Below are 24286 nucleotides of genomic sequence, written 5' to 3'. Positions count from 1 at the left end.
GGTTTATCCTTGACCCATGAATAGTAGTGCTTTTCTGTTCACCAGTAAGTTTAGAGGTACAGATGTGTCCAATGAGGGCTTCAACAAACTACCTAATATTAGATGATCTTTAATTCCTCCAAGGTACTGATTTGCCCCCAAAGGAAATGTATCACTAGGAAAGTTAATGTACTAATCTACAAGTTCAAGGCTCCCAGGAATGCTTTATGAATATTTTGCTTGGACTGATTACAAAAATGAAATTCTTCATACAGGTCATGTGTAATTTTTTTATTAGAAAACAAACACAAATGTCAAAGCACAAGTATAAAAACAGAAAATAATCATTCTGTGTGTCAGGAGGGTTATGACAATGTTTTCCTCAGTATTACTTCAATAAGGATTTAATGTATAAATAGGTAAAGCATATCTTGAACAAACAATCAGTTTCTGTTGACTTTCAAGTCTTCACATTTCTCAGCATCACTGTCAAAACTGAGGTCGTGTTAAGGCAATTTAAAACCTTGAGGTCAAACCTGCAATCAGACCACATCCAGACAGGCCTACTGTGAATGTCTAGCTGTCTCCACAGGCTCATCAACACTTATTTCTTCAAATAAAAGTCATTACAATTCATTATCATGTCAAATAATAAACATTTTAAGATTCAGGTTACCCATAAAGCTCATTTCCTCACATCTCCCCCTCCAGTCCAACCTGAACAGAGGCATAGAGTGTATCAAGTGAAGTAGGTTTCTGTTGTCGGCATGGCACAAGCAAAATACATTTAAGCCACTCAGCCCCAACACCTCAATCTGCTCAATGTTTGGTCTCCTTTTTTCCCCCCTTTTCTTTAAGTCCAGAAACCAAACTTAACTTGAACTCTTGGAGCCTCAAGCTGTGCCTTTGGCTGTGCATCCCTTTCTGTCCATCCAGTAAAGTGTCTCAGACTTGGCAGAGGTTGTAGGAGGGCACAGGTCTCTCCAGCACGCTGTCTCCATCCACCTCATACATGTAATCACAGCGGTGTGCAAGCAGAGGAGCGTCAGACATTGCCACACTCTGATTACCAAAGGAGATCACTGTATCTCTCTGTGGAGGACAAGAAGAGCAGTACAGTTTGTATTTATTTGGAGGAAAGATTAGGTTGTGTTGAACTTGCATAAAAACACATCTCAACATTAGATAATAGATGCTATTGCTGTTCCATTCAGATTATTGTATTCAAACTATTTTAATTCTTCAGAGTTCATGTTTAAATCTGGCATGCCTCAATGACTAAATCAGTACACCATGTAAATTCTCATTCATGGACGACACCAAGTAAGAAAAATCTTGCTTACCCGTCCCGTTGGACTGACTGGCATGGCAACAGGAGTGAGAGTATTGGTATTAGCAGCAGCACGGGCAGCTGCAGCTCTGTCGAAGTCTTTCTTACATACATGAGCCATAATGCCGGCGGCTAAGGCATCTCCAAGAACATTGATCATTGTGCGGAACCGATCACTGCGAAAGAGAAAAATATTCACTCACTACTACAACAACCCACATTAGTTTCCTATCATTAATATCATCTTAAAGCTAGACTTACAGAACCCAATCGATGGCCACAATCAGGGAGATGTCAGCAGGTGGTAACCCCACAGAGGTCAGGACAATCACCATGGTAACCAGACCTGCCTGAGGAATCCCAGCTGCTCCGATGCTGGCTGCTGTTGCTGTTATACTGATGATATAACCAAGATGTAGAACGTTAATCTTTGGGCTTTGACACAATAAACTCGTGACTGGATGATAACAGCCTCAGTGTTTATTCTCACCTTACAGTGACTAGTTGGCCAAAATCCAAGTCATACTCATTGACCTGAGCAATAAAGATAGCCGCCACTGCCTCATACAAGGCTGTCCCATCCATGTTAATGGTAGCGCCCACTGGCAGTACAAAGCGAGCGATCTGCCGGTCCACCCCACAGTTCTCCAGGAGACACTTCATGGTGATTGGCAGTGTAGCTGAGCTGCAGGAAAAATTGGCCAAAAAACATGGATTGGTGATGTGGTTCCCAGCCTGAGATACACAAAATGAAATTAAAAGCCTATGTGTCTTCACTTACCTGGAAGAAGTGGCCAGTGCAATAACAAGAGCCTGCAGCAGCCCTCTGATATACACAAAGGGGTTTTTGCGGGTAAGTATGAAGTAGAAGAGAGGCAGCAGGATGAGGCCGTGCACAAAAAGACCACACAGGACAGTGATGAAGTACATGCCAAGCTTCTCTCCCAGGTGGGCTGGGTCATGCATATCAAGTATCTTCCCTGCAACCAGGAACACAATGCCGAAAGGAAAATACCTGCAAAGAGAAGAGGAAGTAATGTCAGATCTCTTCTCCTTTTTTTATTGTCATCATGCATTTTTTATCATATTTTGTATAGAAGCTTTAAGACTAACATTAACAGATGTCTAAAACCAACAATCTACGGTGTATGTCATGCAGAACGTTTAGTAGAAAGCCTATAATGTTATATAAACATACCCTGCAAAGTATAAGAACTACATTCGATCTAAATGGATGCTTTTTTTTCTCCAAGACCCTGTGGATTCAAGTAATCTAAATGAGCAAGAGGTGGATGTGTGCATGTGTTAGTGATCTCTCAAAAGGAAAATGTGCACTGCATTAGAAGTATGGGGAAATGTCCTCATACACCTCAACACAATAAAACTTATTTCCATGAATCGCTGCTGGTTTTAAGACGCTTCCATATTAACTTCAGATTTTCATTTTTCTTTTAGTTGTGTTGCATAAATCCATGTCCATAAAAAGATGATACACTGCATTTTGTGCTGAAGAATTAAATTTGCTGTCCAACACTTGTGAGATTAACTGATTAACTAAGACAAAACCAAGCAGAACCTACTCATGGCTGACATCACTAATGCTCTTCTGGCTGAATGGGATCAGATCCTAGTTTCCAGGCTCCAGAGGAGTAGTTGCCGTTATAGGAGGTTAATGCTCCTGGCTTTGGAATTAGATGTTCACTATCAGACATGGGTGTAATGTGCAAGTGGACACAATGTTCTCCAATGTGGCCTCCTGTTCTCTGGCTGCATTTGATGATTTTTGGCAGTAATCTTGTTTGTAAAGGTTTGTCCTTGCTCCATAAATGTAATTGACTCAGCAGCTCCGCTGAGCAGCTATGAGGACACTTCAGACGTCACCAGGGGCTCTTCCCTGAGTCGCGAGATTTATTTTTAGATATAATCAGGCCCTGTAATGTTGACTGTGTATCTTTAGTTTGATATATTCATACGATACAATAGGTTAGTGTATTTTTGGGTGTGGGTGTGCATGTAGTGTGCAAACGTACCACATGGCAGCGTTAATGATCTTCATTACACACTCATTGATGCACTGGCACACGTTGACCAGTGGTAATCCACGCTCTCCCATCTTCCCCAGCAGCAGACCTTAAAATAAAAAAGAACAAAGATGTTTGTAACAGATGTGATACTGTGATCTTTACCACTTGAAAGAAATTAGTTAATAGCTGATAAATATAATATGCAAACCCACAATATTCTGATTTAATGGTTACCAGTTTTTGTTATTTGTAATCTAGTTTTAAGCTCTTTTTATTCTACACAATGAAGCAGTAATGATAACAGCTTTCAAATCCTTTATGGGGTGTTTCAGAAAATCACACGCTTATACTTCTCAGTAGATTGCCTTACCCATGGTGGCTGAGAAGATGACAATTCCCAGTACGTTCATGCCCTTGCTTGAACTGGGGACAATTTTATACTTGATGTCGGGCGCAGGAGTGATCTCCAGGAACACTGGGTGGCCCAGTTTTGGATTATGATAGTCAGGCATGACATACACATAGTTGGCTTGAGATGCTTTCTCATTAGCATTCTGCACAATGGGTACCAAATCTGTCCGATACTGGAATAAAACAAACCACAGAGATCTGTTCACACATAGACATTAAAAACTGAACTTGTTAACTTTACTGGAGTTGTCTCGGTTTGACTCACCTGCTGAAAAGTAGCCTCAATGAGATTTGATGGGATCATGTTCCTATAGAAGAAAACAGAAGACAAAATCAGGCATGGTAATATACAGCTCAGTTTATTGTAGAGGTAGATTGAAAACAAAATGTCAATGATACTAATAAAACTGTCCAAAATAAAAGCATTTAATAATAAGTCAGTAAAATCAAAAGCATATAAAATGCTACTATTTTATAATGTGGTAAAGTTGATAGCTATGCTAAACTTAGCACAGAAAGTAAGGAAATTTGTGTTTGATTATTTCATCCCCTTTAATAATGCCAGTTTGTGTTATATTATAAATCATTAGAACACATAATTAGTCACATTTACAACAAGATATAACTTGTACGGAATGAGTGACACAGCTAAACATGTGGATAATGCACAAAAAAAAAAAAAAAAAAACTAAACTAAAAAAGTGCCACAATCCCATGTAATTTTCCCTGTAAATCAGTGGTCATCCCATATCTCCAGAATCTGGGAAATCAATGCTCCATAATAATAATGCTCTCTCCCACAGTGCCAGGATCATCACAGAGTAACTACAGAATTTGGTAATGGAGCAGACAGAACAACCTGTTGTGAGTCCAGACCTCAACTCAGCTGAACACTTGTGGGATTAACTTGGAGTAATATATGACCAAACACAACTTCCCTTACTTTTTATGCTGCACTTATTTTTCATGTTGATTCGGAATTAGAATCAGACATGAAATGAAATGTCAAACACAGCCGATAATCATGACATAGCCGTTAATCAATTCATGACTGTGCATCGGGAGCAGCAGTTTTGCCTCATTGGACTGTTGCAGATCAGATGTGTAATTACTTCCTATCAGGGTCAACAAAACTGATTTTAGCAGTATTTCTACCTGTTGTCACGGTTGAGGTAAAACACAGCAGGCATGTGAGTTAAAGAGCAGTAAGGAAGTGTGAGATCTGAATTCTGCTTGATCTTAGCAGTGTTTTATTGTTTAACACAAAAATAGGTTGATATATTTCCTTGATGGGTATGTTTTGTTGTTGCAGTTAGGGAGACCCTATGCATGCTAATTACATTTAAACGCAGTGGAAAAAGATTTTCTACTACTCCACTGGTGAATCCCTCCTACGTAGAGGATTTATTCTTCTATTCTTCTCATTATTCTAAGGGAATACCCTGATACTAAATCTGTCTGCACTTTAGGAAGCTTATATTATTTCAGTACTTTTTGGCCTAAGAAAGGAAGTAGTTAAACGTTCACTCAACGCAGGAGAGCAGAGAGGTTTTCTCAGTTTGACTTTGTCAGGAGGTGGAAGAACACAGCATCCTATGCTGTATTTATTTTTACAGCAGACGTCAGTAACGCAGGCTGTGACGTTGTTAAACATGTAACAGGACTGGAAGGTGCACCTCGCTCATCTCGCCAATGTAATTAGGTTTAAGAAGACGGTATTAGTGGACCTCTGACTTGAATGGCCCAGCAGTAAGCCTGAGCAGACAGAAGACTGAGTTCAGTCATACAAAGTGAAGAGCAGTGCAAGGACCTTCTAGGAAAGCAGAGGATTAGCAGAACACAAATAATTGTCTTCCTATTCTTAACCAAGGAACTTCGTGGGAGTGACGCTGCAACAATCTTTTAAATCTTTCCCACACCTTCTTAAAACAAAGCTGAAATGGCTCCATTGTCAGCAGATTATATAAACATAAAGTCAGATTTAGATTTATCTTTTTTTGCCTTATATGTTTATCTAATATTGTCTCATTATTTTAATTATTTTTGCTGATGGGCAATGTTAAAATTCTAGAATGAAAGCTCATTTTCTGTAAGCTTTGATTACTAAATATTTCATGATTTTTGACCTCCAATTATTCAGTGTAAAAGTGGTTATGCCATCTCTCAGGGTCAATCTAAATCCCAGAGGTTTTGCGATTACTTAGCGTCTTGTACCTGAGAAGGTCTGAACTGTGCTCATTTAGTTGGTATGCTCCGGTTTCAAAGGTAAGTTACATGACAAATCCTCTCCCAGGACAACAACACTAATATGATGGAGTGGACAATCTGGAGTCTCTGGAATTCAACAAAGGGGCTTTTCCAGTGCTATAAAAAGAGTGCGATTGGAAAACCTCTTTGTTCAGCTCTCTTCCAGAAATAGCAACAATGCTTAATACTTAAGTGTCATCTGTGATGGGAATCCCTACACAAAGCCTTACGAAGTGAGGAAGAAAGCTTGATTTGTTTTCTTTGTAAAAATGATAAATGGTCTTATGTTATTTTTGTTAAATGCTACATAGAATACAACCAACAAAATTACAGATTTTACAGATGGACTTCCCTCTAAGGCCGATACGATGTTGATATATGTGTGTACTTTTGCATGTATACTGATGAAATTTTATGCAGAAATTCAATGAACTGTAAAATAAATAATCTTGATTTTAAAGTAAGTGACCCCACCACCCATGTGTCTGAACATGATTTCATGAATTCTGCTGGGTTTTCCTGCTTGAATGAAAACAACTCTCTGTGTCTGTACGAATGTTCACCTGATGAGGTCCAGCAGAGCATCAGCAGAGGTCATAACGGGCCCAGTAATTCCATGGTGTCCATCTTTCTCGGATCCTGTCCCCGGGTGAATGATGAGCACCAGCACAATGCCGACGATGACGGCGATGAAGGTCGTCCACAGATAGTAAGTGACAGTTAGGACTCCCAGCCGGCCGCTTGCCTTTGTATCCATGGAGGCCAGGCCAGACATAAGACTGAATGGGGAATATAGAAGATATGAGATCACCCCTTTGAAATATTAGCTTGAGCTTTTATATGGATTTTTTTTAATGGGTGCGGATTGTTGAGAAATATAACCTTATTACAAACTTTTTATTGCTCTGTGACAACATTTAAGTTTTTGTTGTAGAAGCTGGTCCAACAAACTAAACCCATTCTTACCTGGAAGTGATGAGAGGCAGAATCAACATCTTCAGCATCCTCATCAGTAGCTCTCCAGGGAATGAGAAGTAGATCTTGGCCTATGACAAACAGAAATGACTGTTACATTTTTCTTTTTTGGCTCTTTGGTTTATTACAGTTTCTGCCTCCCAGGAGCCCATCACACTGAAGAAACAGATTATACAATGCACACCATTCAGAGACTAGTTTTCAGTTCCTGAGAAAGAGCTCATTTGGATCTGATAAGATGTGTTTTTTTAAGGGAATTTCTAAGCAATTCAGTGAGGACAAACATAGTTTAATTTTTTAACTCTTAATTTTAGCTCATGTATAATTTTATATTGCATAACATCAACTCGTACTAACAGCTTATAACATTACCTAAGTCCAAACTTAATCTTAAAATAACATTTATTACATTTATTACTGGTAATTAACTCAGTATGGCTGATTTTCTTTAGTGAAAACATCATTGTGAGATCACAAAAAGAAGGTTCATGTCTAATGGTTAGTAGTGTGAAATCTCTCAAATTACTCTATTTGATTATTCCTAAATTCAACAAGCCATAACAGCTATGAATATGTCTTAGATTATTTCCTTGTCCTGCAGATAAGGATACTGTACTGTGAATCACACACGATGCTTGACAATTAATCCAGTGTCTGTTAAAAAGCATTAAGCTACTTAGAGAACCTCACCTCAAAGCAACCTACTGCGAGGAGAAAGTAGGATTTAAATAGACTTTTATACACTTCTAACATTGTTGTTGTGTATAGGAGAAAAACATGGATGAGAGAAATACATCTGAAACAGTCACTGTGCAAATGCATTGGTGGAAACAAGCTGAACAATGCTGACAAATCACACTGTTTTCATGTTGTTTTAGATGAACACAAAGCAAATCTCTGGAGTTTTTTTTTAAATGTTCATTCACTTTTAAATTCAACTCCATGGACTTTTTTCTCTTTTCATAAAGCATTTTTATTTATCAAGTGTACTTGTTCTGACTTCTGGACTGACCCTCTTTTTCTGTCTTCTCCTTCTTGCATAACTGATAGTAATTTATTCTCAGGTGCATGAGACAGTAAGAGGACAGTAAATGTTGCTTCTTGCCTAAATGTATTGTGCTTCTGCACAATTTCTACCATATCTTATCTGCATTTTTATAATGAAAATTTGTTAAAAATTTCAAGTCAGTTCTTTTCCCTTTGGATGAACATTCCCTTCCAAACTTACCTGTGTGGAGAGGTTGAATGTACGCAGTGTAAATCCAAGCACACAGCCGGTGACCACAGCGAAGACAGAGAGGGTCAGCAGTCCATTCCTCCTGCAGTAGTCTTTTATGTACTCCCTGAGTTTTACAGATGTCAGACAGGTACAAAACTTTTTCATCATCTCCATCCTAATTCAGGCTGAGTCTATATCCTAACCAGCCCCCCCGCCCCGCAGACTGAGCTCAGATGTCCAAATTCTTTCGGTGGATGCTGCAGATCTGTATGTATCCAACAAGAATCTGAAGTGGAGGACAGACAGTAAGCCTGATCAGATGTGGGTCCTGTTAAACACTGAAGAGCTCATCCGGTCTAGGAGAGGAAGTGTTGACTGACAAATTCCTAGTAAAGCATCACCTAAATGGATTATCTTGACTTCCCACTTACAGAGGCTTCTGCACAGCCACCAAGGTTTATTAAGCCTTGGGGGCGAGGCTTCAACTCTGATTAAGGCCCCCATTCATAACTCGATTAAAGTTATTACAATCCTATTTCATTCATAAAAAAGGTGCACAAAACTTCACTTCACTGCTCATGTGCATTCATGGAAACATAATTTCTATGCCTGTCAATATTTGTTGATTTTATTAAATTAAATGAAGTAAAAACATATTCTAAAATTATCTTATCTAGATAAATAGCCAACTGGTATTTAGATTATCAGTATTACAGATATTGCTGGAAATGATGTATTTTCAGTTTGCTCTGATCCATATTGTCCTGATTATCAGGGGGCAAGCTGGTCTAAGCTGAGACAGAGGTTCATGATGTGGCTTATTTCTGTCCCCTAAAATGACCATTTTATGTGTTTATGGGTCAGGATTTGCAGTGACAAACCTTGATGTTAAGACTTGTTATTTTTACTTAAAAATACTACCTTGCAGAACTGGAGAAGTGGCTTTAAATGAAGCTGCAGATGATGATGTGAACTTAGACGACTTGGAGGACAATGTGTTTGTGCTTGACTTTTGGCAAAAGAGACAATCACTGCCACACTGGTTAAAATTCAATCTCTACAAAGGGAAATTAGATTTATTAATCTATTTCTGCATATAACCTTAGTATTTATTCTAATAGAAAGAAATTATAAAAAAAAAGACATGGGATATCAGTAAAGTGGAAAACTGTTTAGAGAAATCATTGCATGCCATTGTTGTCAGCTGTCCCAGTCGTCTATTTCTGTTGTTTGCATGTCTTGTTAATTCTGTAGTCATCCAATGTCTACTGACGTCACTGAGTCCATGATGATCCAACAGGAGGTTCAAACACAAGTCTTTCCTGTTTAACAATGGCTGCCTTAATCCTTGTCTGGGTCACTGCACGCAATACAATGAATTAATAGCAACAAAGGCAACTTTAAAGGATCACCTGCAATGAATAAGACCCAAATTATAGGAGTTTCAATTCCATGATAGATTCATAAATTATTTATAAGTTTGGGTTTTATTGACCCTTAGTCTGCAACAAGCAAGTGAGCATACTGTAGCAAAAACAGTGTTAAAAAATGTTATCTTGTTTTTTTTTGTTGTTGTTGTTGTTTATATGTTGAAATTCATTAAAAAAAAACAAATTGCTTCTTGTAAATTTGATATTAGATTAAAATTAAAAACGTCAGAATTAAGAATTTAAAACTTTATGACTGTTGTGATAACTGATTAAATAGAAAATAAAATCCTGCTCATGTAAATATGTTATTCAATATTTGGTGATGTTACTGTGAGCTCTGTGTTCAGTGGTCTGAGTCTGAGTCTCTTCCTCTTCAGCTGTAACAGCTCAGTGTGTCTGCAGTCTGACTGCAGGAGATTTTTGTACCACTACAAATCACTGTGTGAACACATCAGCACCGTTTATTACATGGATACTCTTACAGTAATAAACTGCAGCATCTTCAGCCAGAACTCCACTGATGGTCAAAGAGAAGTCAGAGCTGCTTCCACTGCCACTAAACCGAGACGGTGTTCCTGTATACCTTATGCTCACAGCTCTTATTAGGAGCTTTGGAGTCTGTCCAGATTTCTGTTGATACCAGTACATACACTGACCACCAGTACAGCTTGCAACAGCTTGACTTGTTGTACATTTCAGAGTAACAGTGGATCCTGGAGTAAAAGTCACTACTGGAGGCTGAGTCACAGTCACCTGACCGCTGCATCCTGCAGACAAAACACATCATTCATTTATCAGCAGAAAGAAATGAGAGAAAAGGCAGCACATCATGTTTGAAATGTTGCTGAGTGAATGAACCTGTAAAACAGCAGCAGGCCAGCGTCCAGATGAGGATGGTGATGAGAGTCATGGTGGTTGTGTTTTCTGCTGTGTTGACTGACAGATCTGAGTCCTGCAGTGTTGAACTCACAGGACTATAAACCTTCTCAGTTCTCTGGAGGATCAGCTGATGATGCAAAGCCTCCTCTCTATGGAAATGACTCCTCTGCTTGCATAATGAAGACACTGTGGCTATGTCAAAGGGCAACTTCTAGGTCATTAATGTTGTATCGGTTTTCTTTTTTGAACAAGTTTTAATGTACACTTGATCAAACTTTCAGCACATTTCAGGTCATCATCATGTTTCAATTATATTATATGTTATTAAAAATGCCATATTATAGATTTACAATAGGGACGTCTTTTAAAAAATTAATTGCACCTATTCTCCAATTACAACAGCTTGTAATCTCCTGGTGAACATAATAACTTTAATGTTTTTGAAAGTTCAGTGTAAAAACATGAAGTTCATCAAGTGTCTTGCTTCTAACAAAAGATGGAGACTGCTCTCTGTTGACACCGAAGATTAACAACAGCTTTACATTTACTCAGTTTTCACGCTTTTGGAAGCTGGATAAAATTGCTACAAAACTGGTCAGCTTATGTACATTTTAATTGTCTTTTATAAATTATTTAACTCATTGAGTCTGCAAAGAAAGACATCAGCATTAAATTTCCGATCTGGCAAAAATATTTCAGGTTAGTTCTTACAGTTACAGCAGCTGCAGTCAGTTCCTGCTGTGTCTGCAGTCTGCCTGAGGAAGGTTTCTGTATACATGTTTTTATTCCATGTGCAACTAACTTTCATGTTCTGCTTCAAACTAATATAATTCACATTGAAGGGAAAAAATAAAATTATTGGACAAGTTGGACATTGGACCAGTTATTTTAATCAGTCTCTTCATTAACTATCTACACCTGCAGTCTTCAACATTAAAGCTAGCAAAACCAGTATTGTTTTAACAATTGTAGAAATTGAAAAAAAGAGGGAAAAAAAAACATAACTGTGAGAAGCAGTGATGCATTAAAATCATGCAAAACATGTGTAACTGTGTGAAACTGAGAATGAAATTAAGTCAAACAAGGCTTCATCTCCCTGGGGGCTAAATGGAGTCATTTAGAAATGTTCCCTTTTCTGATCTTATCATATGTCACTTCCTCAAATGTCTATGCCCTTGTACATGGATGCTCACTGCCCCCTGCTGACAGATAGGTTTACATCTCCATGTGTATTCTTAATACACTGATAAGCCATAATATTACAAGTAAATTGAGTAAAAATGTTTCTTTACTACAGAAGCAAAGAGCTACAACCCAAGGAATAAAAAAGAACCTTATCATGTTAGTTTATTCATAGGCCTAGTTTATTGTAAAAATGTGAAACATAAAACACATTCATGTTTTCATCTTAACATTATGCATTTCATTTTTTTATATTAAAACTATTACGTTATGATGTGATAAGGTCTCTTTTTTTCTTGAGTGGCAGCCCTACACCCTAAAAAATGCTGGGTTATTTAATTAATGTAAGTGATGGGTTGTGAAATGTATAACCCATTTTGGGTTATTATATGGGTATTGGGTTATTAACTGGGTTATTGTTGTGAACCCATGCATTGGGTTAAACCTTGGTTAAAGACAGTTCAGTTATATACTATCTTTACATCAACCCAACAAACATTAGTTAACCCATCACCTGGGTTGTTTATGTTTTGAACGTCTCCACGTCATACGTCATGACATCGATTACTTCAAACGGAGCACTGGACGGCAATCTAACCGATCGTCGTTGACCCAGCAATCAAAGTGGCAAGGTTTGTTGTACATTTTCCTTTTAGGGTTCTCTATTGAAGTACAATTAAATCACACACAAATGCTGTTGCCATGCATGGAATGCCGCATGAATTAACAAAACATCCACAATGACTTCTGGCTTTTGGATAATTTTCACAGAGTTAGGCCAACTGCCACAGAGTTAGCCTAACTGCCACAGAGTTAGCCTAACTGCCACAGAGTTAGCCTAACTGCCACTGAGTTAGCCTAACTGCCAGTTGCCGGTGTGTTGGGTGCGCGCGACAGGCTTGCTATCAGCAGTTGCTTTTCTTAACAGTTATTACGGTTATGTAATCCTAAGGGGTTGTGTGTTAGTTAGTTAGTTAGTTAGTTAGTTAGTTAGTTAGTTAGTTAGTTAGTTAGTTAGTTAGTTAGCAACATAACTCAAAAAGTTACGGACAAATTTTGCTGAAATTTTCTCAGAATGTCCAGGAAAGTACGAGTAGCATGATTAGATTTTGGGGGTGATCCGGATCACTGTCTGGATCCTATGGCCCATTAGCGGTTTGAGGTGGGGGTGGGAGAGACAGCCTCTCTATTTATCCGGAACGTTTTTGACGTTATTTCCGCTCATCTATGTATAAAATAATGTTTGGTGGTAATATAAGTCAAATAAAACGTTTACAAAAAGTAATAACAGCGGTATACAGAGTTACGCACACAATTATAAGCTATTTCTTAGCCAAATTGTGCCTTTTCATCCTTTTTTTCTGTTATTGTTGCAGGTCAATGGACAGTTTTGTGGTGGACAAACTAACTCGATGGCAGCTGACAGACCTTATTGATATTTTTAAAGGTAAGAACATGACTTTTTTATGTTCATAGCTAGATAAAAAGATTATTTTAAAAGTCATGTAATTAACTGCCTTGTATTATAGTGCTCATATAGTGTTTTTTGTGTTGTTACTTGATAAATTGCTTCTGAAAATAATAGCATCATGTAATTAGTTCCATCAATTTAGCTGTTCTGTTTTTAAACAAAATGTCTTGTGTTTTACTCTGTCTTTCAGACAGTTTGGGAGTTTCTCCAAGATGGAGTGTACGGAATGGAAGGAGATGAGTCTAAACCTGTTAAGTTTTTACGTGCAGCAATACTTGCTTGTAAATAGACAGTGGATGTGTTTGTTTGTTTTGTTCTGCTGAGAGTTGACATCGACCTTGTTAAATCACAGATCTGGTTTTAAGTTTCAATTGTGATATGTATATATGTATGTATATATTTGCTTCATGCTCAGAGTCATTTATTTTTGTTTCAAATGGATATTTGAAGAATCTTTTCTGATATTATATTATAATAAATGTTCTACCACTCTTTAAAATTGTTTGTCTTTTAATGTAACTGTTGACAAGACAGCTATTCTTTTACAGTAGAACACATCACAATAATCAAAAGTGGAATTATCCAATTGCAGTTTATAGGACTTACCATTTGGGTGGGAAATAAAGTATGATTTGCATTATATTTAACCATTTAATCTGAAACAATGTACCCAGGGTTGTAATTAATTTAACCCAGCATCTGAGTAGGACATTTAACCATTTAATTTGGTAGAATGTACCCAGGGGTGTAATTAAATTGACCCAGCATTTGAATTAAATGTGTAACCCAACTAGTTGGTTAAAATGCTCAACCCATTTTGCTGGGTCAAATTAACTACTGCTGGGTTGGTCCAATAGTGATCCAGGTGTTGGGTTAAGAACTACCCAAGTTGGGTTGTTCTTAACCCAGGATTTTTTAGGGTGTATGCTTGCTGGGAACGGCATCTAAATACTTTTGCAGACCATGAACACATCACTCCTTTTCAGCAGTGTCCTCACCCATCATGACAGCAGTGGTCCCCACAAACACTGCATTTTTAAGGAAATGAGCAAACTATTTATTTAGACATTTTTATTGGAGAACTTGTTGCAGAACATTGGAGAACCTTGTTTACCACACAATGACTGGTCAGAGTGCTTGCTGTTGGTGGCTTAAGAAGGACCCCCACATTATTACACAGATGTTCTGGATTTTCAGTGTATGGCAGTTATTATAAAAATATAATTTGGATGGGTCTGCTCCTTTTCTGTCAGCTGGCAATTACCTGGGAGTAGGAACAAGAGCAGTGGAGGAGGTGTTTGCCCCTTGAAATGGACGCTGCCATTTACGTATGTCAAGGAGCATAAATGGACATTTAAATAGAGGGGACAGGGCGATGATGCACTGGCTGATCGCCCCTTTTAAATAGAGTAAAAACTCCGCCTGCACGGCTTGTTGCTTGGTCACCCGGGCAGTAAATTGAGAGGACCCACTGGCCTGGTAGGTCAGCTTCTTTAAGCCTCCCTAACTAATTGCTCAATTAGGAAAGTTGCTCTCACCTGGCCCGCAGTCTGCCTCACAAGCAAAGGACAGAGGAGCAAGGTCGTTTCTAAAGACGTTCAAATAGAATCAAAATACTCAATACAGACTGTTTCTTTAAAACCCGGCTGCTCCAGTCCTCAAGGGCTGCAGTCCTTTGAGTTTTAGATATTGCCCTGCACCAGTACACTTGATTCAAATCAAATGGCTCTCCTTAACAGCTTGTTGTTAAATTCTGCCCAAGGCTGTCGACCCATTAATCTGATTCAGGTGTGCTACAGCTGGAAACATTAAAAACCTGTAGGACAGCGGCCCTCATGGTCTGAATTTGGACACCCAGGCATTACGATGTGGTGTTGGTTTTTTAAACTATAAACTATTGTCCTTGGTTTAAACACAGTGATTCATCTGGGAGAAGCAATCAGACTTTCTAATAGGAAAGGTCATGACATAAGATTCCCCCCTCTGTTAATACAACCCAATTTTCTTTTCTTATTGGTTCAACCATATATGTTTTCTTGCAGGTCCGTCTGCTAGTGTTTTTGTTTCGTTTTTCTTACATACTTTTAATTTTTAAATGCATTAGCTAATCAGCTTTTAACCATCAATGGTCCCAAATGCATTATAAACTGAAGAGACAGTAGAAACTTTCTGTAAAACTTCATAATATGCAACAGCAGTATACACCTGTAGAAATTATAATGGATTTTAAACGCAAATATAAATGAGCTAACTAACATAAGCAACATCCTACACAGCACACCTCCTTCAGTTGCAGCAATGTCTAACGATTTGTGTAAAAAATCAGAACTGTTGACAAATGTTATGTTGCCCAAACAAGAGTCATGATTCATCAGAAGAAGAACTAAGATAACATCAGTATTTTGCAACATGATATCATTCTTCAGAAACATTAACAATCTTTCGTTGAAGTCAGTCCAACATGTCTTGTATTGCTTTCGTGGGGCCTTTGCAGAAAAACCCGTTTGATTTTTCACGTTACCCAACGGAGATCTCTGATTGGTCAAAAGGCGACTTTCAAACTCCGCCCTCTCTGTCACCACAACTTTGGCTGAGGAGTCAGCAGACTGCGATACATACAGCGGCAGCCTTCGGGCAAATTACTTCGTCAAGGTTTGTGACATAAACCCTGTTTCACTTTGACTCCACCGATTGTCGCTTACTTTAACATTGTTTGTGTTTTCTGTGCTGTTTTATTGTGTTTACAGGCTCAAAAAGGCCTTAAAATGAGTCAACTGAAAGAGCGTTTCGTGGCTCTGCTCCATGAAAAGAACTTTGTGACAGATCAGTTGGAACGTCTGGAACAAAAGACTGGATGGAAGAGAGAGTATCTTGCCTTAGGTATGAAAACAACTGGTGAAAAAAATGGTTTCACAAATGTATATTTAACAGACTGGTGATATGTATAAGTCTGCTGTTAAAGCCGCACTTCTCAGGCAAGGCCACTGGGATTGTTCGGCTGACCATTTGCTAACAGGCACACTATTGCGGTAACAGCGTTGCATGACTTTTAAGTTTGGTTTCATATCCCGTGTCTCTGCTAGCTGACTCAATTTATTGGCCTTCCTAGGCTGGAGTGCCAAAGTTCAACCATCTCAGACCTTTATATGCTACATTACAAGATTAGAGGGGATAAATAATCCTCAACGCGGCTATTTAGAAATGTTGCTGTTAAATGAACTGCTGTCCCGGATCCACTAGCAGCTGGTCACAGGGATATTTTTATCCGTCCTGAAATATCCATCGCTTGGTAGAGATGGAACGAGATCCTAAGACAACTTATCATTCAGCTAGAAGCTACTCCACCCATTAGTTTTTCAGGGGCTGAGTTTTGACACAGCTCAGTTGAGTCAGTTTGCACAGTATAAGTCAATAACTGTCAATCACCTCAGGCAAGTTCATGTCTACAATGCCACTCAGCTACAGGAAGCTTGTTACCTACATTCAAACCCATCTTTATTCAAATTTGATCTGATCACATGGATGTTTACAGCAGAGCACTGGTAGGCATTCAAATAGGTAATTTTAAGATCATAAAAGATCTGAAAGGTGCACTGCTTTGTCTCTCTTTAGCAGCACTGTATCAGACATTGGTCATTACCATATTTAAAATGACTATAAATGACAGAGGTGTCTATTTGGGGAAAGATTAGGCAAATTATTTGTAGCTAGAGTTTGCATATGCACTTCAATTTCCTTACATGGACACCATGTACATGCAGCTTGTTTTTGAAAGCTCAATGGACACACTGTAATGCAGGGATCACCAGCTCTTGAGGGCCGGTACCCTGCAGGTACTGGATGTGTCCCTGCAGCAACTCAAATGATTGAATCATTAACAGACTTTTGCAGAACTCGACGACAAGCTGTTGGAGATCCATTTTATTTGGATCAGGTGTTGCGGTAGGGAGACATCCAGTATCTGCAGAATACAGTGTGTTCTGGCATAGGGAGTGTGTGTGGCATAGGGAACACCAGGTGCTCCTTATGCCACACTTGTAGAAAATAAAAAACATGTAAAAGTATAACAGAAAATAACTTTCGTTCAAATAAAAAGATTGCTCATCAAAAGGATTTCGAACTCTACGGCGTTTTATAACGTTAAATGTTGAGACAGGCTAATGAATGTGAAGCATTGTAGTATCGCTAGAGGGTTATGATTTATTATTTCAGTCAAACCACCATGTTAGTTATAGGGGAGTTTTGTCTTTATTATTCAAGCATTGTACCATGGTCTAAAGTATTACACAAATTCATGATTATTGTACATAAAACTGATATTTTTATTTGAAAGCTTAAGACATTCAATGCATCCAAATGTCCACTTTGTTGAGATAAACACAGAAGCTTGGTGAGTGAGGTTTCTTAAAATTTGATTATTAAAGGACTGGCTAAACGTGGCAGGTACTCTAGCTTGTAGAAAAGCACATCCTAATCTGCAGCTAAAGCAACCAGTAAAGTTAGTTAATTGTGTCAGAAATTTTGATAAGAGTAATTCTTTGAGCACTTTTATAAGCAGAATGATTGCGCCGGTTGCAAATTCTCATTTCCTCCACAGATTCTTTGAAGACCTTTTGTCAGTTTTCCCTGACAGTTTATACAGCAGTGGTTAGTTATTAAAAACAACCATTAGTCTTAACTACACTTTTTTTTTTAACCTCACCCTGATGCTGTTTCTCAGTTAAACTTTCCTGTGATGCATATAGCCGTATCAATCCACTCAGTATCAGTTTTGATATTCACAGGAAACTGTTGCGCCCCTTGTGATAAATAAAACCACTACATTGTCAGAAAGTGGCATTGTAGTAGATTCAGTAGAGATTTACTAATCTCTAACCTGTGTTTAGCATAAATTGGAGCCAAAAAAAGGATATAAATCATATCGTGTGTTGTCCTGACTCCAGAAGTTCTTGTTAGTGTCTTGTGGACTTGTAACTATACCTGTAGCCTTTCATTTGATACTTTGCCCATATTTCTGGCTTGTTACGAGCATGGGCCGTGATAATGACTTGCATTTAACAAATTCTTCCCTGCTGGCTTGCTATAATGTTAACTTGTACTTTGCCTTGATCTGGGTTGGTCAGAAGTGCAGGTTTTAAGGCTGAAAACCGTTATGAGTTAATGCTGACTCTTGTGACACTTAGAAGTGCAAAGACAAATGTGCTGAGTGAAGCAGACAGGTCTGTTCAAACTGACAGTGGTTGTTGTCTTCATGTTTTTAAGGATGACTTCAGCCCTTCGCCCACTTCATTCAGAGCATTTTGTGTGTGTGTGTAATTTGATGTTCCAGAGAACCTGATTTCCATCTCCACCCCCTACAACTCTGTAATGAGTACATTTGAGTCAGGCATTACAAGGTTACACAACTCTAACAGTTATTCTTCTTTTTTTAAAAGTTTTTCCACATGAAAGAAATTAAATCACATGGACACATTCAGTTTTAAGAGTTTTAGAGCAGCTTAGTTTCTCACAGTAAACAAAGGGACAGAATGGCGTATAGTTGTTTCTTACAGTTAGAAAAAAAATCCTCAGCTTTGCATTTTTCTTTAACAACTCAGCATGTGTTTGAGTTCCTCATGTATGTTGCTGCTCTGCAGACTGGAAAATTTGTTTACTCTAAGCACAGTGTTCAAGAGATGGTATCCTCAATCTAACCAGCTCTTCCAGTTTTATCTTTATTAACAAGAGAATTGCATTGATATTTGCGTATAACCACAAAGCAGCAGCTAATGGCTAAAGTGGTATCAGAGGCTTTTAGTGCTCAAAATGTTGTGTTCCTTCATTATGTTTATTGCTTTTGAGGTATTAAAATTTTATATCAGCAGCCAAGTCTTTCATGCATTTGTGGTGTTATCCACATGTGCATTTTCTGGAAGATTAGACCAGTTTGCACTAATGCAGTTCCCACAAAGAAAGGCTTTGATAACTGGCAGAGGAAGTTTAGCATTTTGAAGGAAAAAAAAAAAAAGCAATTTTGTGTTAAAACCTTTTAGAGGTTACAGGAAACCAGTCCAGTTTATACATAAAGCAGTAAATTGGGCTTCTGAAAGGTCACCTCTTTCTAAAGTTTTTTGATTAACTTGAATTGTGAGAGGAGTATGCTTTATGAGCTTACACGTGTAAATACAGAAGTGCTCATTACAGAGTTAAATGTTAGGTGTATTGGGATACATTATACTGAGATATTCAGGGGAGACAGAATAGTACAGGCACATCTGAATATACTTATGCGTTTGCCATAAAAGCTGTAAAAGAGGGCTTGTTTTAAAACTAATAACAGAATAAAATCCTGGTGGGGTCTAAAATCATACATGAATAAGGTAATATTTTTTTATTTTATGGTTTTGCTGACAAAAAGATTGATTTAACCCATGATCACACACATGCAAGAATGTTTTTAATGATCATAAACCAGTGCTATACTTGTTTTTCACATTACGAGGTTTCTAACTCTGCTCTGAGATGTATTAAAAGACAACTGTGACTGAATTTGAATGTAAAGTATGACTTTTGTGTAGTCTTCTTTTTCGTCCTGGTACTGAGCTTATATCCTTTTAATTAAACAAATAAAGGTGGCTGGCATTATTGTTTGTGCAGTAACTGGATAGCTGCCCTACCTTGTCCCACCCTTTTAGTCTCACCTCACTGCTCCCTCTTATCTGTCTTCCTCTACAGGTATCGTGAGCTTTGTTGTGCTGTACCTTTTCTTTGGATATGGAGCTTCACTTTTCTGCAATCTGATCGGCTTTGTTTATCCAGCATATTTCTCGTACGTATAATGTCAGGCTTATTTTAGAGTCAAAGCAAAGAGCTTTTTTTTTTTTTTTCAATGGATCATTTTATTGCTAAATACTGCTACGTAACCAGTCATTACTTGCTTTTGATGAGTGGAAAAATGAACTTTAATCCAATATTGTGTTGGAGTTGGGGTGTCCAAACTTTAATGAATCGTTATGCATATTTTCAAGTGTGATATCAGATCAGCAGAGCTTTTAACTTAAACATCTAAATGGAATGCAGCCATTCTTAATGACTAAAGGCCATTGATTGGACCTGTTCTAGCTACCCGCTACAGTGTGGCTAATTATGTTCTGTTGAGAAGGTCAATTTTCCTTTAATGTTACACCAGAGAGCTTTTATTTTATGGATTCCTGATGTCTTTTTTAGTTTGTGACTTGCACTCCTCTATCTAAAAACTCTCATGACATTTAGTTGACAAATTGTTGTCATTCACTTGACAGTGGTTAACCATTTAAATATCTCTTCCATTTATTTTAAGGCACTTTCCATTTCCTGTTTTAAGAGTCCTGCAGTTACTTCCCAATTAGTGAATATTAGATGTTAACTTTTTGATAGACAGTTCCATGTAGCCATAGCAGTAGAAAGAGTTAAATAAAACCATTGAAACCCAGACGGAAATAGCCAGTACTGTGATTATAAAATGATTATCATTAGTGTTTTCATATGGATAGAAATTTAACATAAAACGGCTTGATAACTCTGATAACTCAACAATGAGTGAGAGCACTCATTGTAATATGAAGTCAGGTTGAGTTATTCAACTTTAGATTGCATTTGCAAAGAACAACCGTGACTTTTGTAACCATTACTCAGACTGATAAAGCATTATTACAGTGACTAATATCCCCTCCTCTGTTTACACAAGCTTATACTTAAGTATCTGTAAAGGTGCAGTGGAATTTCAGATAAGCTCACAAAATCCCATTTTTCCGGCTAACCAATGACTTGACACTATTTCTTACCTTTATTTGAAAACTGAAAACATTTAGCTGTCTTTTGCTTCCATGGTGGTACAGCATACATGCAGAGAACCACCTTTACTATCACAGACGTTGAGCTCTGCAGTGCAACTGATTATCAGATGCATTTACCTGCACCACTGATATCAGGATTAGAGTTTGAACTAAACGACCTCATCGGTCTCATGATTTAACCCTGTCCCTTTGTCCATTCAGCATCAAGGCCATTGAGAGCAACAATAAGGATGATGACACACAATGGCTGACCTACTGGGTGGTTTATGGACTCTTCAGCGTTGTTGAGAGCTTTTCTGACATCTTCCTCTTCTGGTTTCCCTTTTACTATGCTAGCAAGGTAGGCTGGCAATTCATTAATTTATTTCTGTTTTCTGGTCTGTATTTGGTGTTTACTTAGTTTTTACTATCCTTGTCCTCTCTGTGTAGCTGACAGCTGAGTTTGCTCAAGTTGTCAAACCACAGGCTGTGTTTATTCATACAGTATGACACTGTAGATCTCTTGGCCTCACAACACAAATGCTTTCCAACACTGCACTCTTGTGGACATATTGTGCAAAGGCAAAGTGAATAATATACTTTTTTAAATAAATTAATTTGTAAATGGGCAAAATGGGATAAAATAAGCTAAAAATGAACATCCATTTTTCCCAAGATAAATTCTAATTCAGTCATTTTTTGCATGTTGTGACAAATAATCCAAATCTCTCCTGTTTTATTTATCGTATAAGATTAAGAACCCGACAGTCACTTTAGACAAAAAGATTTACAATATTTTATCTAAGATCTGCCCTCTGCTCTCTCCTCAGTGCCTCTTCCTGATTTGGTGCATGGCTCCTGTGTCGTGGAATGGTTCTACCATTTTGTACAAACAGATGATTCGGCCATTTTTCTTGAAACATCAGTCTGCCATGGACACTGCCGTCAATAATCTGACAGACAAGGCTAGGAACATAACCGAGACTGTCACAAAGGAGGGTGAGTTCCCAACCATATACGAGTACATCTACATTTTTCTGCAGTATGTTGTACAGAAACCTGACCAAAAATTGGACTTTAGTCTTTTGTGACATTCTGAACCTTTAGTGACAGTTTTTTTTTTTTCTTTGTTTGTTCCTTCAGTGGTTAACCAGGCCCTCAGCCATGACAAGGCCCAGTGAGGAGTATGGAGAGGCTTGGTGTGTCTGTGACTGAGTGTGTTGTTTTACCTTTTGTTTGTCATCCCCTTCCATGATGGGTGATGTTCACTGACCCCAAAGTCATGAACTGAAGCTTCTTTATCCAGAAAATAAATAAGATTGTGAATCAGCATCAGTTTTTCTGGTATTGGTACTGCACAGGTGATCGAAACTGTGACCTTTTTGTGTGATTGTATTCCTTCTTTGTATTGTGGCATAACAAAGAGAGAAAATATGTTTATAACTGGAAAAAAAATCTGTTGTTTTCTTTCCCATTTAGGAAAGAAAATGGGCTGATTACACTACAGATATGTGCTTTAGTTTTTAAATAAAAATATAGCGGTACGTCTATGTCATCTCAGGAGTCTTAAAGATTGGGGCCTGTCGTGGTTATAAAATCAGGTTCCTCGTAAATATCTTCATTTACAATCAGAACTGGGGCTTTTCCATGTCTGCAGTGTTTTTGTGTTTTTACAATCCTTATTCTCACATGTGCCTGACAGAATTCTAAGTTTTTAAGTCTGGGAAGGTTTTTGGTCTTCAACAGTAGCTTGATAACTTCTCTCTTTTGTCTTAATTTATTATCTCACAAAGATGCCACAATAAAACTGGAACCCTGAGAAACTGGGAAAGGAGTCTGTCTGTCTGTCTTTATTTAAATTTACACACTTGTTCCTGCTTTTTGTATGTCTGCTCTTGACAGTGTTCTTTCTTTTTACATTTCTTGAAATTAAAATATTAGTTGTGAATGTTTCTGGTTGAAATTTGGTTTATAGTTTTCAAATAATATTTTTAAATAGATTTTTTTAATTAAATTTATTGCTTCACTTTTTCTGCTGTAGTTGTGAACAATTTATTATTTTAGAGTTAGAGTGCAAAATACCAATACAGTGGTCCCTCTTTCCACTGTTACATATCCACTTGATCTTTTGATCTGTCAACCTCAAGTACATTTACCATCATTCAGTCAGTTTAACCACCCACACATTAATTTTTGTTTGGCTCTGTGTTCACGCTTGAGAGGGTTTGAATAGGAGGCCCTTTGTGTTTCAGTGCTGGATGTAATGCGTGGAAAATGGTGGATGAAGCCGGCACACTGGTCACACTGCACCAGAGGGAGAGGAGGGCACCCATCTGGAATGGCTCGTGTCTAGATATGTCTGCTGTACATTTGTTGTGTATGCTCCCAGCCACTGACAACCAAGAGCTTATTGATTTATTTGAAATGGGACCCAGAAACCAATTATTTCTGTGCAGTTTGATTCAAGGCCTTGTATCAAGTGTTGGCTCAGTAATGGCTTAGGATGGAGGAAGTGCTGTCAAGAACAGGAGCGAAATATGTCATTTTTTATTCTACCTCTTTATTTTCACAAGCAGCTTTTGGAAAATGTGCTCTGATAATAAATCCTAATGACTGTAGTCATAAAGGCCTCGCTTATCCTGTTAAACATCTCAGCACCTACTTATTGTTGCATTTTCTGCATGCTATAGATTACCATTTGAGAAATTCTTCAAACTGCCTTAATAAAAATTTCTCAACAGCTACAAAGTTGAAATTTTCAGTATTGGGTAAAAGCTTTATTTTGTCAGAGGTATTACAAGAACTTCAGGCCCATACATGCTGATTCTCCTCAGGATTGAGTTTGGGAAATGATGGTAACCTCTAATAATTTTCTTGGGCTATTATCTGATTAAAAATATGCTGCATTCGATGTAGTATCTGCACCTCTGTGGAACTAAGATAAAAACTTGGCTTTACTTAAAAAATAATAAACTTAATAGTAATTTAAGCACAGTTCTTGAAAATGTTCATGATAATTTTCACATTTCTTTCAATTTTTTTTTCTCAAAATGTGGTTATAAATTCCCAGTACATCCCATTCCTTATAAATCTTGTTTTAAATAATGACTTGAGCTTTTATTTCTGTTCAAGCAAATTTTTACCTTATTTTCCTCTCCATACTACATATATATATATATATATATATATATATATATATATATATATATATATATATGTATATATATATACTGTACATGAGAGGCAGATTAACCAACAGAGGGAGACAAACGCAAGGCGAATGGCGAGTTGGTGAGTCATTCAATGAGACCCTCGCATACAGACAACAGAGCTCACAACAAGGCCT

The 24286-nt window shown here is 37.8% G+C and overlaps 2 protein-coding genes and 1 long non-coding RNA gene across 3 annotated transcripts; 2 read left to right on the top strand and 1 right to left on the bottom strand.

The window, feature by feature from the left end:
* Positions 1–261: 261 nt before the first annotated feature.
* On the bottom strand, positions 262–8359 carry slc1a8b (solute carrier family 1 member 8b). Its single transcript, XM_041972621.1, has 11 exons — positions 8195–8359; positions 6958–7037; positions 6555–6770; positions 4010–4052; positions 3704–3917; positions 3340–3439; positions 2091–2324; positions 1800–1994; positions 1571–1705; positions 1323–1485; positions 262–1071 (listed from the first exon to the last, which is right to left on the bottom strand). Exons 1-11 carry the CDS (start codon positions 8357–8359, stop codon positions 925–927), a joined length of 1692 nt encoding a protein of 563 aa, XP_041828555.1. The 3' UTR covers positions 262–924.
* Positions 8360–12002: 3643 nt separating this feature from the next.
* On the top strand, positions 12003–13671 carry LOC121631546. The gene is made up of 3 exons (XR_006008763.1): positions 12003–12308; positions 13053–13123; positions 13338–13671. It is a non-coding gene; the product is annotated as an uncharacterized LOC121631546 (long non-coding RNA).
* A 2031-nt stretch (positions 13672–15702) lies between these two features.
* Positions 15703–22766, top strand: LOC121631529 (receptor expression-enhancing protein 6-like). The gene is made up of 6 exons (XM_041972523.1): positions 15703–15799; positions 15895–16027; positions 19862–19955; positions 21163–21301; positions 21771–21939; positions 22084–22766. The coding sequence occupies exons 2-6, from the start codon at positions 15913–15915 to the stop codon at positions 22119–22121; spliced, it is 555 nt and encodes a 184-aa protein (XP_041828457.1). The 5' UTR covers positions 15703–15799; positions 15895–15912; the 3' UTR covers positions 22122–22766.
* The last annotated feature ends 1520 nt before the right edge of the window (positions 22767–24286 follow it).

Source organism: Melanotaenia boesemani, chromosome 20 (genome assembly GCF_017639745.1).
Source record: "Melanotaenia boesemani isolate fMelBoe1 chromosome 20, fMelBoe1.pri, whole genome shotgun sequence".
Lineage (NCBI taxonomy): Eukaryota > Metazoa > Chordata > Actinopteri > Atheriniformes > Melanotaeniidae > Melanotaenia > Melanotaenia boesemani.
Note: the sequence above shows the minus strand (reverse complement) of the source record. Positions and strands in the feature narration are given on the sequence as shown.